This window comes from Pipistrellus kuhlii, unplaced genomic scaffold (assembly GCF_014108245.1).
Source record: "Pipistrellus kuhlii isolate mPipKuh1 unplaced genomic scaffold, mPipKuh1.p scaffold_m20_p_1, whole genome shotgun sequence".
Lineage (NCBI taxonomy): Eukaryota > Metazoa > Chordata > Mammalia > Chiroptera > Vespertilionidae > Pipistrellus > Pipistrellus kuhlii.
In genome coordinates, this window is record NW_023425404.1 from 62496075 (window position 1) to 62512157 (window position 16083).

Genomic DNA, 16083 nt, shown 5'->3' on the forward strand with positions numbered 1-16083 from the left:
TCTATGTATCTATGGCCTAAATGATTAAACTCCAAGGAAACTTAGGAGCAGGAGTTTTCTTGGGCCCCTCAAAACTCATATAATTGACTATTCAGATCTCCTGTTTATAAATAAAGTATGAATGAGCGCCCAACTACTATGCCTGAAACTATTTGAATACTATTTAAATATGAAATCTAAGCTTAAGATCTTTTATATTTCTTACTCTCTGAATTATCTTTTCTCCTCTCTCTTCAGATTTGTGTAGGGAAAGACCCAGAGAACGTGTGTCACAAGTTCTTTCCCTCCCTGACTTGTTAGAGTCCCTTTGAGTGTGGCATTCCCCCACTATCAGGGATGGCTTCCCAAGGAGTCCTGTTAGGGAGCCTGTGTAGGACCACCATGCACACATACATCTTCCCAACCAGCATTCCTGTTCCAGCAGCGTCCGCATTGCTGTAGCCAAGCCTCTGGCAGACTCCTAGACTCTCCTGTCACACTCCCTGCTCTGGACAGGCACACTCACAGCCATGCCACCAGCCCTCCACCTCCACATGTCTATCTGCATGTCTATGTAGCCCCAGCTGTCCCCAGCTCTATTCTGGGTACCTCTAAACTCAGGCATTCTAGGGTGTCTCCTTATTTCTTTGCCCATTGTCCTATTGTATGTACCTTTGAAGTTGTTCATGAGAGTATCTTGCAGAAAAATAGTCTTAGAAAAAAGATGAGGTAAGATAGAAGCAGAGGTGGGAGTAAAAGCTTTGAGAAAAGTGATAAAAGAGAAAGAATCCTTGACCTCCATCAGCCCTGACTCTCAAAACTGTCAAAATAAGATTGGCCCTAAAGATAGCTTGTTGTTTATCCCAAATTAAAATTTACTGGCTCTGCAGTCATTGTGCACACAATGAAAAGAAAACCATCACACAAAAGATGTAGTTATCCTCACAGTGGGAACAATCACAGCCAAACTGATTCTGCTCCAAGAATAGCATGGTAACAATGCTAAGTCAGGAACTCCAAGACTTTGAATTGTCAACAAATAAAATAACTTCTTATGGGAGAATGGTTATAAAGGAAGGTGAATCAAAAGGAACCCTCTGACTCTTGGGTGAAGCATGAATTACTAGGGAAAATTCCAAGTTTATGTTCCTCTGTGGGTAGCTTGCTACCAGCCATTTAACTAAGGGAAGTCCTATGTGTGGTATGTGCAGAACCAGAAGACCCTTCACTTCGCCCCTGCCTGGCTGTACCTCTTTCTCTTCCCTGAAGTTAAATTTCATCACCATGCTTTAAAATCAACTTTAGAATTCATTGTTTCCACAGCACTCAACAGAAAACTTGTGTATAGTTGGCACTCAATATTTAGTGAATAGATGGTTAATTGATTCATCCACTAATTAAAAATAAACAAATTATTTCCTATCTGGCTTATGATGAGTGAGTCCTAGAACCAGATACCCAAAACCAGAAACATCCAGATGGGCAACAGAAGCCATAATGCAGTCCTATCTTTCCTCACTGTTCTGTGCACCTTACATTCCTAAAACTCAGGGACATGGACCCAAGAGATCATAACCCTCCAAATGTCTTTCAGCAAAAGACTATCTCCCTGGTTGTTTCCTTATAAGGAGTCCTGTTGGGGAGCCTCCTGGGGCTGATAAGGGAATGGGACCATATGCTGAAAACACAGAACCCACATGAAGGAGGGGCATCCAAGCCTTCTGTAAAGGGGCCTGTTGGATTGCTGCCTTTGAACAAATCTGAGTGAGTCTTTCAATAGCACAAGCACTACCCCTAAGGACCTCTTTCCTTTATTGCTGCAGCAATGAAGCAGCCACATGGCTGTTGCAGATAAGGTGGCGTGAGTGCATTGTGCATGCAAAGTAGGCTGCGAGATGCACAGCACTGAAGAAGAACTTCAGAAGCACCATTTACCAGCTTCTCTGCACTGTGCTGCCTTTCCTCTGTAAGTAGCTCCCAGGTAAACTGGTGTGGTTTTCCACCACTTCTCATTTCCTTCGCCAGACAACTCCTGCAATTATACAATCTTCCAACATAGTTGCCATGATTGGGGATGTGTCAATGCCGATATAACATTCCTAATGGGAATGATGGCTTTGTGTACTGTATCTACAGAGAACTAACCAAAGGCTCACCTATATCTATCGTGCCTTTCAAGGCACCATAGAACTGGAGCACTACCAGTTGTCTGTGGACAGAACTGTCCTTCAACCATTATATACATGCAGCCAAGAGACAATGCCATTTACTAGTGTGCGGTACAAACACCATTATGCATGTTAATATCATACTGAACAAAAGCTGTGAGCCTCAACACAGAAAATTCAGAAAGGTTATCCACCAAGACAAAGGGTGTTCAGTGTCATCTTGAATTTCTCCCCTTCATAAAACAAATATAGATTTTATGAGGTATTAAAATACAACAGTAGCCCCACTCATTAAATAGATAGCAGAATAATATATAAATGTAGAGCCAGAAATAAACTTGAAGTTGTTTATAAACATAATCATAAATAAGGAACTGGTTCTATCAACATAACAGAGATATTACTAAAAAAGTTCTCATCTCCAAGAGGATTACCAATTAAGTCAAAGTACATCAGACATCCTAAAAACCTGTCCAAGGAAGATTATTCCAGATTCCAGAACACATCTACTTGGGCATCGTTCATTCATGGAAACTCCTTGGTGTGAATTACCGAGCTGAGAGTAAGTGGGACTTTCTTCTCTATTTTCTCTTCTGAAGATACATGGTCTCCTGCTGCTTCAGATCCTGAATTTATTCATCAGTAAAAAACCTAATCCCCTGCTGTCTTGCTGGCTTTCTCATTTGCAGCCAGCATATGGGCCCAGAAACACACAAAACAGAAGGCTTTTCTTGGGATAAAGAACTAGAGCAAGATCCTTTGCAGAATTTGGCTTTGGGGATTAGATTTCAAAGTTTTAACCCTCCTGGGACAGACATAGGTCAAGAGAGTGTTTGCTGAGTGAATAAGTCACTTTCCTCCTGGGCTTGCTCTTCTCTGGGGCATCTCGGGGTTATTGGTGATGCATCCCCAGAATTGCTGAATGTTAAACTGGAAGAATCATGTAAAGGACACGCACAACTCCAGTAACCCTGCCAGTAAGAAGCTATTCAGTAATTCCTCCCTAGAGCTAAAGTTGGAAGACCAGAGCCATGTCACATGCAATAGGAAAATAGGAGATTCTATGTGACTCTGTCACCCAGGTCTCTGATTTCACCATGCTAAGAATCTCAATGAGAGAAATATCTTTCTTCCTTTTCAAAACCCATTAATATCAAATGTAAAGGAAAGTTTGAAAGAAGAACAAAGTCATCAGAGACTTATCCATTGACTGAAGATACCTGCCCAAGGGAGGGTTTCCTGGTAGTGAACAATAGGAACAAAAATGAAAACTGTGGTGGAGTAGATGATATCTTTGAGAGTATCTCTTTCAGCTACCTCATCATCTAACTGAAAGCCTTCCAATCTTCCTATGTGATCTTTGAAGAACAATCATAAGAGAAAAGCTGAGCAGTAAGATTAAACTATTTAACAAGTATTTATCACATATCAGAGTAGAGAAGTGATGTGGTGTTTGTTTTTTACATGGTCTATTTTTAACTCAGCGATATATATTGAGTGTCTATTAGGTCCCAGACACCATGCCAAGGGCCAAGAATATCAAGGCAAATAATACAAGTTTTCTGCCTTTCTGAACTTCACACAGTAGTGGGACTTACAACCTAATAGAGGGACCAAATCAGGCATATGTGGGAGCAAGAGAAGTAATTGGTGGTAATAGTTACAGGAGTATTCCAGGAGGCAAATACAAATTGGAATTAGTACCTTTAGATTTCAGGATGAGTTGGATGATGGAAGTCAGAAAACACATCTTAGAGGAACTGAGCTGAGACTAAATATGGAAAAGTTTATTTATGTACATCCCAAGGTCCCAAGTCAGTAACAGAAGCAGAATTACAACTCAAAAGAGACCCAACTTGTCTTTATACTGCTTTGCTTGGCAGCTGCTTCATTCAGTGCCACACAGCTGGGAAAGTGAGTCACAGATGGAATATTGGCAACCAAAAATTTTTTTTAGAAGCAAATGACACCGTGAGTTTTCTTGACACCCATTGAAATTCCTCACTAATTTCCAAAAATATCTTGTTTGCTTTAAAACAGCTCATGGGGCTTAGGCATTTCAGTGAAAACAAATCAGAGAAACAAAGTAATCCCAGCCATTTGAGCATTTTAAGCCCAAATCAATCAGACTGAGAAGAATCACTTACTTACTGAAGGCCGTCCTGGGATACCAGGCAGCTGAGATCCTTACCAAGGGAAACAGAAACGCAGCTTTTTCTCTTTTCATTCACTTTCATTCCTGTTGTTTTCCCAACCAGCCAGTGCTAGAGCAGAGAAACCAGAGAGTGAAAACAGCAACTAGAAATAGCAAACATCTGATAACCACCAGGACTACATAGACATAAATCACGGGCACACATCACAGTCTGCCTCCACGGTTGCTTAAGTTTTATGTGTGAAGTTTGAGGGTAATGAGCAGGAGATAAAGCAAAGAAAGGACTTGCACTAAATTTATCTCTTTTTTATCCAAAGAATTCAAAGAGGGTGGGGAGAGAGTGGATATGTTCTCAAATCAAAATCAAAGGCAAAGCAGGCCCAGAGACTTTCAACTTGAGAGAAAATCAGAAGTCTGGCATTCTGCCTCACTGATACTCAGATACATGTTTGATACTAAAGACCCAGAGTGGCAGAGACCTTCAGAGAGAATGGCACTGGGCTTGGGCAAGTAGTAGCCAGTATGGGTTAATTTAATCTCACCTTGAGGTCTTTTTGCTTCTCCAAATTCTCCTATTCTTTCTTCATCCCAATGGACAAAGAAAACTGGGGCTGTAGCTCATACATGGCCTCCATCCTTAACTGCAGAGACAGTCCTTTGTCTAAGGGCAAAGAAGTTGCTGAGCCCTAGCTGGTTTGGCTTAGTGGATAGAGCATCGGCCTGAGGACTCAAGGGTCCCAGGTTCGATTCCAGTCAAGGGCATGTACCTTGGTTGTGGGCACATCCCCAATATGGGGTATGTAAGAGGCAGCTGAATGGTGTTTCTAACTCTCTATCCTTTTCCCTTCCTCTCTGTAAAAAATCAATAAAATATATATTTTGTTTAAAGTTGTTGACCCATTCATCTCTAACACAACTCCATTTGGCTCATCCATTTACTTGCACAAAGTCTTAACATAGCTCAGCCAACACCTCCTTCCCACAGAGTGATGTTCTGTAACTGAAATCATAAGCTCTGCTTCTCCCTGGTGACTGTGGCAAAGGTAAGTAGCTTTGAGTAGGGCACTAACCCAACCATGGCAAAGCAAAGAGTTGAGGCAAAGAACTAACATCTACAGCGGGCCTACAAATGTATGTCAGGCACAGGAGTAAGTGCTTCACCTGTGTTCTTTCGTTTCAACCTTACAACATCCCTGCAAGGTAACTACAATTACCCTATTTGCAGCTGAGGAAATCAAGACTCAAGAGATGTAACTTGCCCAGCTGCTGGTAAATTGCAGGGCAAGATTCAAAACCCAGGGCTGTTATACCTGCAAAGCGAGTGCTCCTTTTGTATGTAGATAATGTGGGTAAGTGATACCACCTAGGCTCCAATGGGTGATATCAGAATATTAGTCACAACCAATTGCAAGCAGATTCTAACCAAGCAGGGGGGTGGGAGGGGGGATGGTGATGTATCTTGCACCTGCAGAACTGGCTTCCTCAGGTTTTAGTTGTTGACAAATCCATTCCTAATCCCATATTTAATTAGTTAAGCAATCTACAAGGCTCCTTGAGGCAGGAGGCTACAGAAAGAAATCCTGCTTGCACTAGCAAATATCTGCAAGGTTCCTAATATTGACAAGCTTTGGGTTGGACACTGAGAACACAAATATAAATAAGATACATCCCAGTTTTAAAGAATCTTACAGTCCAATGCAGAAAACAAATAACTTATCATGTAATTATAATAGAGGTGATAAGTGCCTTGACCCAACAAGTTCAGGGAGCCCAGGTGGAAACCTCTCTCAAGTTGGGTTGGGAAGGGAGGAGAAGGAAGGTATGGTTTTATCAGGAAGAAGAAACAGTCAATACAAAAATGGGGTATATGAGGACTATAATAAATCTTTGGACCTGTAAGAATTTTTGTGCAGCTGACATATTTAGAGCAAGTGGGGAAGTAGGCAAAAGTGAGACTGGAGAAGGAAGCAGATCAGGAGGTCATATGGCCAGGACATAGGATCCTCCCATTCTTAGGCCAAGGGGAGCTGCTAAAAGAGTTTCAGCACTGACCCCTTTTGGTCTGAAGAAAAATCAGTGTGGTGGCTGCTTGAAAATGGTTGAAAAAAAGAGGGAGATTCCGAAAGAAGAAAGACTTCTTGGGATACTATAGCAATGGCTGGCAACAGGTGAAGGATGCTCAGACTGAGGCAGGGATGGCAGAGGCCAAAGGAGAAGGGATCGGCACAGGAATTGTATGGAGTCAGAATAACCATCGGTTGCAGGCTGGTTTGCTTCTTGAGCCTTTACTCATGCCATTCTCTCTTCTGTGAATGCCCTACTCAACACTCACAGCTCAGTTCGGGGTTACCTCTCCTGAGCATCGCAAGCAGAAGCAGCTCTTTCCTCTGGGCTCCTGAATCACTTTGTACCCACCTCTTTCAGCACTTACCACTACTCTGTAATTCCTCCATGTCTGTCTGCCCCAAAACTGAGATCTTTGAAGGCAGAAGCCATGTTCTGTTCACCTTTTCATCTCTCAAATAGTACCTGGTCTGCAATAGGTAGTTAGCCCAAGTTTATTAAATAAACAGCCTAACCTGTGCCCTTGCAGGCCTGTCACACCTCTCTTTGAGGAAGTGACTCACGCCCAACCACCTTTATAACGGACAAAACTTCTCATGGGCAGACAGCGGCTGATGGGGCAGGGGCAGCCAGGGAGCAGCAGAATACCCCAGAGTCACTCCTGCTGGAGCCATGCAGTGGACCTACCCCCTCTTCTACCTCGCCATCTTCTGTGCAGGTAAGGGCAAGTCACTGGGCCGTTTACTCTCAGGGCAAAGTGCAGCAGGATCAGTGAGCTGAGCGGGGGAAGGCGCCTAACAGGGAAACCACTTCTGGGCATTGCTCTGACACGTAGCCCCTTGGGGTGGAGGGAGTCCTCCACAGCGCTCTAACTGTGGGCTTTTCCTTTCAGGGGTCTCGTTGGATATAATTTTGGAATCAGACACCCAAACTCTGACGGTTCTAGCTGGGGAGACTACCACCTTCCACTGCCATGTAACAGGAGCGGACGTGAAAAATTATCAAATGATCTGGTATAAGAAGCATGAAGATAACTCACTGACTTTAGTATATAGACCAAGCAACAACTCTAATGACCATTTAAGAAGTAATATCAAAGGGAAAATTGATGTTTTGAACAGTCAATATATACTGGACATTCAAGAAACAACAACAAAAGACGTTGGGACTTACTACTGTGGGTCCGTTATCCACAGTGCTGCTCTTCTGCTTCTGACCACCTCAGAACCCACAGGGTCAGACTGGGGTGGCAGATCCAATTAGAGACCCTCGGTGGTTAGAATGTGTGCCACGCCTTAGATGAGACCACACTGATAACCTTACTAGTAACATCTGATAAAAGAGACAAAAGCTGAGTTGGGGCGAGAGCCTTATCTTTCTTTGTCAGCTTTTAAACCCAAATGCTATTAGGGTTTATGTAGAAAGACAATGCTTCCCACTCTCCAGACTCTGAGGAAAGGTTTAAAAAAACAACCTTCAGTACTGAGAAGGCCCTCTCATTGTGAAGGCGGCTGAAGTGAACAGAATTTCCACTATCATGAGTGCTGTAGCTCATTCCAGAGTCTTTATTGAGAAAGCATTCGTGTGCATAAACTAGATAAAGCAAGAATGGTTTCCATTACCATCCTAATCAAAATTTCCAAAGCCATTAGAGATAGCTTTAACTCTTACTCTGTGAAGAAAGATGAATAGAGTCATTTTCTGAAATGCTCCTATAACAATTTCAGGTATTGAATGTTTTATATTATCCCTTCACTACAGAGGAGTCCTAGGGACCAAGAGGAATGGCCAGGGAGGGGTAACAGATGGGCTTTCTTTGTGTGATTTGCTGAGACAGATCTTGAAGACAAATACTTGTGGCAATGTGGCATTTCTGAATTGGTCATGAATTAACTGAATCAAAAATACAGATCTCTCAGTCCCAAGTTGAAATGAGTGAGCTGAAAATGTCTGAGACTATAGGGAGTCAAGACCTGGAGGAATCCACTGAACTGGCTGATAGGCAGGGAGTGTAAAAATGCAACCCTAGAATAATAATCATCAAGGGAGTTCTCTTATCCTATTGCCTCTAATATGGCACTTATTATATTTATGATAATAGAATAGTTCATGGGAATAGAAATAATTCTAAATCAACTTCCATTATAACTTATATTCTCATTCATGTGTTTATATTTTATTTTAAAGACAGAGCATTAGAACTTACAATTAAATATTATAAATGAATACAAAAAAGCACATACTATCTAGCAATGATCACTACTGACTTCATATGCAGTGCTCTAGGAGTTCATGAAAGGAAAATCACTGTAAGAATGGTTTCTTAGAACAGCTAAGCCTTGAAAGAAGTAAGTTTGGATAAGTAGGAAGGAGGAGGAAGGGTATTTCAAGGTGGGTGTACTAGTTATCTATTGTTACATAACAAATTATCACAAAATTTAGAGCTTCAAAACAATTATTATTTCACAGTTTCTATGGGTCAATAATCCAGGTGGGTCTTGTCTGGGTCCCCTAGCTCAAGGTATCTTAAAAGGGTACAATCAAGACATTGTCCGGAATTGATTGGAAGAGACCACTTCTAAGCTCACTCATGTGGATGTTGGCAGGACTTGAGTTCTCAGGTAGGCATTTCCATAGGGTTTCTCATAACATTGCAGTTTGCTTCCCTATAGCAAGAACTTTAAGGGATAGAGGACATCCAAAATGGAAGGCACAGTTTTTTTATAACCTAATCTTGGAAGGGAAATCCTATTACTTCTTCCATATTCTACTCAGTAGTAATGAGTCAATAAATACAGCTCACATTCAAGAGCAAAGGATTACATGACAGCAAGAATACCAAGTCATTGGAAGCCATCTTAAAGGCTCCTGATTAATGCAGTAAAGCAGAAAAAGAGAGGGCTTAAAAATTCTGGTAGAAACCAATTTATTTAAAGACCCCTGACTGCAAAGCTAAAGAGATTTAATTTTATCTTATAAGCCAGTATTTCTCAAACTTCATTGTGCATGCAAAGCACCTGGAGAGATTGTGTCCAATCAGATTCCTGAGATGAGACTGCAAAGATTCTAATCCACTTTATCTGGGGGCAAGTTTGGGAAAATGTATTTATAACAAGTAACAGAGTCATTCTAATGCAAATGGTCCAAGGACATGCTTTAAGAAAATCTACTATAAGCAATAGAACTGTTGGGTTGTTTATTTTTCTTGTTGTTGTTGTTTTTTGGTTTTTTTTTTTTTTAATACAAGAAAAATGTGCCCAAGCTTATCTGCCCTCACTACAGAAAAAAATGGATATTAGATGTGGTCAAGGTATCTCTCTTAAGCAATGGTTCTCAATTCCAACTGTATAGTTGAATCACTTAAGGGAATTATTTGAAAATACCAATATCTGGCATACATCCCCAGAGATTCAATTGAATTGGTGTGAGCAAGAGGTCTGTCATTCAACCTTCCTCCCCAGCCTCTCAGGTTTAAGACCTTGCTATTGCAAGGTATGTCTCTGGTGATGCATCAGCATCACCCCAAGTTTGTCAAAATGCTGAATCTCATGCACCACCCTACATCTACTAAATCAGAATCTGCATTTTAACAAGATTCCTGAGGTGAATTATATGTATATTAAAGTTTGAGAGGCACTGGTCTAGGGAAGTCATCATTATTAAAAATTTTCAAAGTGGTGGAGAAATATAAATCAGTTTTTCCCAAATGCCACATAAAATTTATGTTTGTAAAAAGCTCCTGAAGGAATTCTGATGTGCAGCCAGGTATGAGACTCATGATAAGCAATCAGTCATCCCCAAATCAGGTTATATGTTATTTGTGTTGCTAATATAATAAATATTCTCAATGAGATACTACTTTGTCCTTGTATACTCCTTGGAATAGGGCATTGCATAAATTCTTGGTCTGACCATTTCTTATTCATCCACAAGTGGGTTAAGAAATGAATTAATATTTATTGAGCCAGTGTTCCTTTTAACACACCATGTGACCTTCATGGTTTATCCACTGCAACCCAGGACCTTGTGCCATATACCTTCAACTCAAGATCAAACCAGAAAAACAAATATGAATTATTAGTGTCTGATTAAAACCAATTGGTGAGTAAAGATGAGAATGTGTGCCTCATTCCTTTGCTGAATACATTTTAACATGAAGTTCTTGCCCATACTTGGGTGAGACAACTCAGAACCAGAGATGGGCATGGAGTGAGCATAGAAAACAGAGCCTGGAGCCAAGGAAGAGAGACATCTTGGGGAAAGCAACCAGACCACCCAATAGTAATCTGAGAGAGTCTGAACATAAAACAATGAAAAAGGAAAACAGATAAGAATTAAAATTAAATACTTGGAGAAATTTCCTAAGCTTGCCAGCATATAACTGGGGAGAGGAGGGGAGAAAAAAAAAAAAAAAAAAAAAAAAAAACTTTTTTTTTTTACTGATTTTAGAGAGAGGAAAAGAGAGGAAAGAGAAACATTGATAGATGAGAGAGAACCATCCATTGGCTGCCTTCTGCACACCCTTCAGCAGGGATTGAGCCCACACCCATGCATGTGCCCTGACCAGGAATCAACCAGTGCATGGGATGATGCTCAACCAACTGAGCCACACTGGCCAGGGCTGAAAAGCCTTTTATATAATACCTGGAGCCTCAGGTGTAAGAGTAGATCAGATACCAAAGCCCCTAGCAGAGTATGGACATGGACCAAGTGTTTCTGTGGAAATCCCAAAACCAAGTGAATGACATGATGTTAGCTAATATTTTTGAATTGTTCATATTTTCCTCCACTGGATTATTAAAAGCAATTGAAAGTTGACTAAATTCATATTATTGCCCCAATTATCTTGGTTTGTGCATTTAAAAAAAAGGGGGGGGGAGGGTATATTCCAGATATATGAAAAGAAATCCCAGAGAGTATCGTTTGTCCTCTTAAAAGATCTTTGAGTTAAACTGTGAACCACTTCCAGCGTGGCCAGGTTAAACCTGAGGAGGGACAGTGAAGGATTAAAGAAGACAGACAAGAGAATAGTTTGGACCAGGTGGGATCACTGTGCCTGGATGAGGAAACAGTGACACAGTCAATAAACTGAAGCTTTATTTTATAGTTAGATCACACAAAGCAAAATAAGGACAAGATGCTTACAATTTTCTTACGAATTTCAAATCTGCTTCTTTCCTGTTGTTGACATTCTCTGAACTCTATAAAGGCACTTGCTGCACCCCTCAAAGCCCACATCCCTTAGCTACCTAGTACTGCAGAGTCAGACTAGAAGGTCAAGCTTACAACCCTAGCCTTTTGGCTATAGTTGTGCTGCAAGTACTTTGCCATCCAAGCTGGGACTCGCATGTGGCTTTGCTACAAGTCAGTCCAAGGTTTGATCCCGTCTGAACAATGTATCTGCTCTCCACAAACTGTAGTGGCATAACAGGCATGACACTTCCACCAGGGTCCCAAGCAAAGGAGATCTTAGGCATCCTGTGCAGCTAGAAATGGAAAACATAATTGGTCAAAGGCAGCAAGTAAGAAGTTGCTTGTATCCACAAACAGTGCCATTGACTGGCTCTACTTGCAAACAGGTCATCCAAAATCACGGAACCAAGGTATGGTTTCAGAGCAAGAGAAAAATAGGAAATGGGAGTACTATTCTTCCTCTGCATCAAAGGAGGCCACAAACACTCAAAGAAGAGAATGTGATTTCTATCCTACATTGTATATTCTAAAGATATCACAATCTTGAAGAAGTTACTCATTGCAGCATCATAAAAATGCACAAAGAGTAGTCTACGGCCATACTACCCTGAACTCACCCGATCTTGTCTAAAAATGTACAAAGAGTAAACAGGAGAGCCCAAGTAAGAAAATGGACTCATGGAAATCCAAGTTGTGACCTTCATTCTGAACAATTAAGTTTTTAAACAGAACATTAGAATCATTTAATTTAAAAGTCAGAAGGGATCTTAAAGGTCAAGCAGGAATCCCTCCACTCAAATTCATTAGATACTAATTAAATAAATGATCATCCAGTCTCAAGTCAAATATTTTCAATGAACATTCTTATTTTTTAAAATTTAATTCTTATACCAAATTCAAGTCTGCTTCCTTATAACTTTCTTAGAGGCCCAGTGCACAAAATCCATGCACAGGGTCCCTAGGCCTGGCCAGCGATCAGGGCCAATAAGGGCCTTCCAGCTGCTGACTGGGGCCTCCTTTCCCCAGCAGCCAGCAGCCAGCTGGGGCCTTCCTTCATTCTACACTGTTCCCTCATGGTCAGCACATGTCATAGCTAATGATCAAACTCCTGTCTCCCGGTCAAACTCCTGAGAGAACACTTTGCAGATTAACCTTTTATATATATAGATATGTTGGTATTTGTTGCATATTCTGAAACAACACAAACTAAGTTCTACCATCATTTTTTCAAATATTTGAAGACAGCTATTATATCCTTTTAAGTCCTATTTCTCTATACCAGTGATCAGCAAACTCACTAGTCAACAGAGCCAAATATCAACAGTACAATGATTGAAATTTCTTTTGAGAGCCAAATTTTTTAAACTTAAACTTCTTCTAATGCCACTTCTTTAAAATATACTCGCCCAAGCTGTGGTGTTCTGTGGAAGAGCCACGTTCAAGGGGCCAAAGAACTGCATGTGGCTCTCAAGCCACAGTTTGCCAAGAACAGCTCTATACTTAATATCTTCAACCATTCTGTCTCATAAATTTTAAATTTCTCAAGAGGAGAATTCAAGTTTAATATATTTTTCTGGTTCATGCAATTCTCAATACTGTGATTAGCATGTAGTGGGTAGATAATAAATATGAGTTGAATACATGAATTAATGTCTATGTGTTCACCTGACTATTCAACATGTCCACTTAGATGTCTCAAAGATACTGCAACTCAACTCCAAGACTTAAATGGAGATATTCCTTCCAAAGATGGCCCTCTCTTAAACTTTCTTATCTCACTGAATAACATCATCATCTCAAATTCATGCACTTCCCTCCATCCTCCACTACAAATACCTTGGTCCAAACTGCATTTTTTTTTTCCTTTGAATCATTTTAGTATCCTTTTGAATAAACAAAACAAATTATCTGGTCTCTGGGGCCTTCCAATATGTCCTCTCCACAGCAGCCACAAGATTTCTTGAAAATACAAATATGATCATGTTACATCCCTGACTTCCCAATGTATATGGGAAAAGAGCAAATGACCAAACATCCTTAAAGTGACCTCTAAGACTCTGCACAGTCTGACCCCTTCTCATCTCCACTGCCAATAATTTCTACCCCTCTATTCTTCGTTGCCTATGCTTAAACAGGCCTCCTTCCAGTTGCTTGAATGTACCCTCCCACTCCAAGGCCTTTGCACATACGATTCCCTTCCTATGAAACACCTCTCCTATCTCCTCATCACTTATTTAATTTCTACTTATCTTTTGGATCAAAGTTTACACATCAATTATTCAGACACATCTTAAGATCATCCAACAAGTTCAGAGTTTAGCTTTTAGGGTGTTTTTTTTTTTTTAATATACTTTCATATATCACTTTGTAATAATATTTCATTAATTTCTTTAATGTCTATTTTCTCACTAGTTTATAGGTTCTTAGAAGTCAAGGACTTTATCTGCTTTTGCTTATAATTGAATAAGACCAATTGAAATGTATTTGTATGATTAAAGGAATGGCTCTCACAGATTCTAGGATTTATCAGAAATGGGTAAGCATCACTGACTCTCAGCCACAGTAGGGCCCCAAGCCTTTCCACTTTTGAGTAATCTAGGGGCCAAGGGTTCTCAGAGGCCAATGATTTTCACCCATTCTCTAACTGTCTGACATACTCAAAAGGTTATTTGGGGGCACACAGGTCAACCGAAAGGATTAAAGTGTTCTTCATATTTTTGAGCCATTTCTGCATAGGAACTCAGGTAAGCAAAACCTACCCAGAGAGAGAGGGTGACCAGCTATGAGCAAATCAGAGAAGTTATTATTATTATTTCCCTGTGACTCCTGGCTGGAATATGATGAGCCCTTTGGGTGTTTTGAATTATGAGTGGATATTTTCAGTAGCTATATTATTAAAATACACAAATCTATGATTATGGGGTTGCATATTCTCATCCCTCATGTGTGTACTGAATACATTCAGTATCCCTGGTATGGTGTCATATTCTGAGTTACACAAACAACCAAAGCTCAATTTCTGTCCTCAAGGTGCTCTTTCTAGTGAGTAAAACAGACATGAAAATAGAGACTTATTAACAGAGGAAGGAGCAAACAGCTGTGAGAACATAGAGAGAAAAGTAATGGCCTAGAACTGGGAAAGGGTTCTCAGAGGAGGTGATGGATCTAATAACAGAGAAAACACCTGCTCCCCTGAGGTAACATGTGCTTGGAGGATTCCTAAGATGACTCAGGAAGAAAGATGAGCACCCTCAACAGTATACACACACACACACACACACACACACACACACACACATACAAACACACACACACCCCTTTAGGTATGATAGTCTTAGTTTAGATAGATGATAGATGATAGATGATGATAAATGATAGATGATAGATAGATAGATAGATAGATAGATAGATAATAGATAAATAGATAGATGATAGATGATGATGATTATGATGAAGATAGATAGATAGATGATATTATAGATAGATGATAGATAGATAGATAGATAGATAGATAGATAGATAGATAGATAGATAGATAGAAATAGATGTAGATAGACCAACAAATTGATAACTGATGAAAAAATAATGAACTTAGACTAGACACAGTCTCTTCTTATGAGGAAGCTATTGTCTATCCAAGTTTTCATAAGGGCTTCCTACTGACAGATGTAGTAAATTCCCTATAAAGAAAAGCTTAGAGATGTCCAAAATTCTGCTACTGTACACCTGCAAAAGAGACCAGCAAAATTATAATGGCATGGGTTGAGAAGATAAAGAATTAGGAAAAGCAGAGAGGAAGGAGAATGGGAAAGAATGTTATTTTCTTGAATACCAGTCACTCCCATCAACGTTTGGTTCTTATTTAAGAGCCCTCCCAAATCTGGCTTTGGTGCTTCTGGGCACTGACCTCCTCCCCACCCTGCTAATGGGAATTGTGAGGAAATCTGGAGACTATTAAGAAAGTAATGTGCTCCACAGGGAGGCAATAATGCCACTGGGACTGGCCATGAATTTACACTTCTGTGTTCTTTGATTTCATTTGGTTTGAAATATTGAGATTTCTTCTCAGATATGCCAGCACCTTATAGCCTACAATAACTCTATAAATTTTTATCTAGGCTGATCAAGTTGTTTCAATTCATGGGGTTGTTTTCAGTCAGAGCAAGAGTGTATGTTTTCTCCTGTGAAGTATAAAAAAATTCAGCTTTAAATGAAGCCATTCTGTTTTTTGCTTCTCTGGAGTTGTTTCTCTTCTAGAAGTTTGGGAAAGAAACAGCTTTCATAGTTATATCAGCCTTCCACACTTTTCTCTTTATATCAATCAATTCTGCTGTGGTAACAACAGCTTAGACAATGAAAATTTACTTTTGCTTCTGTCTTTACTACAATTTGGTGCCTGCCAAGCTCTGCTCTCTGTGTCTTCCCATTCCAGAATCCAGGTTGAAAGATAACCATATTTGGGACACATTGTTCTCATGGCAGAGGAAAAAGAACAAGAGAGCTGCTGGAAGAAATTCTAGATAC

General features: G+C 40.3%; 1 gene segment (V, D, J or C); it reads left to right on the forward strand.

Moving 5' to 3' along the window:
- The first annotated feature begins 6983 nt into the window (after positions 1–6983).
- Positions 6984–7629, forward strand: LOC123652783. The segment is given in 2 exon segments: positions 6984–7084; positions 7259–7629. Coding segments are annotated over 2 exon segments (417 nt in total).
- Positions 7630–16083: the final 8454 nt, after the last annotated feature.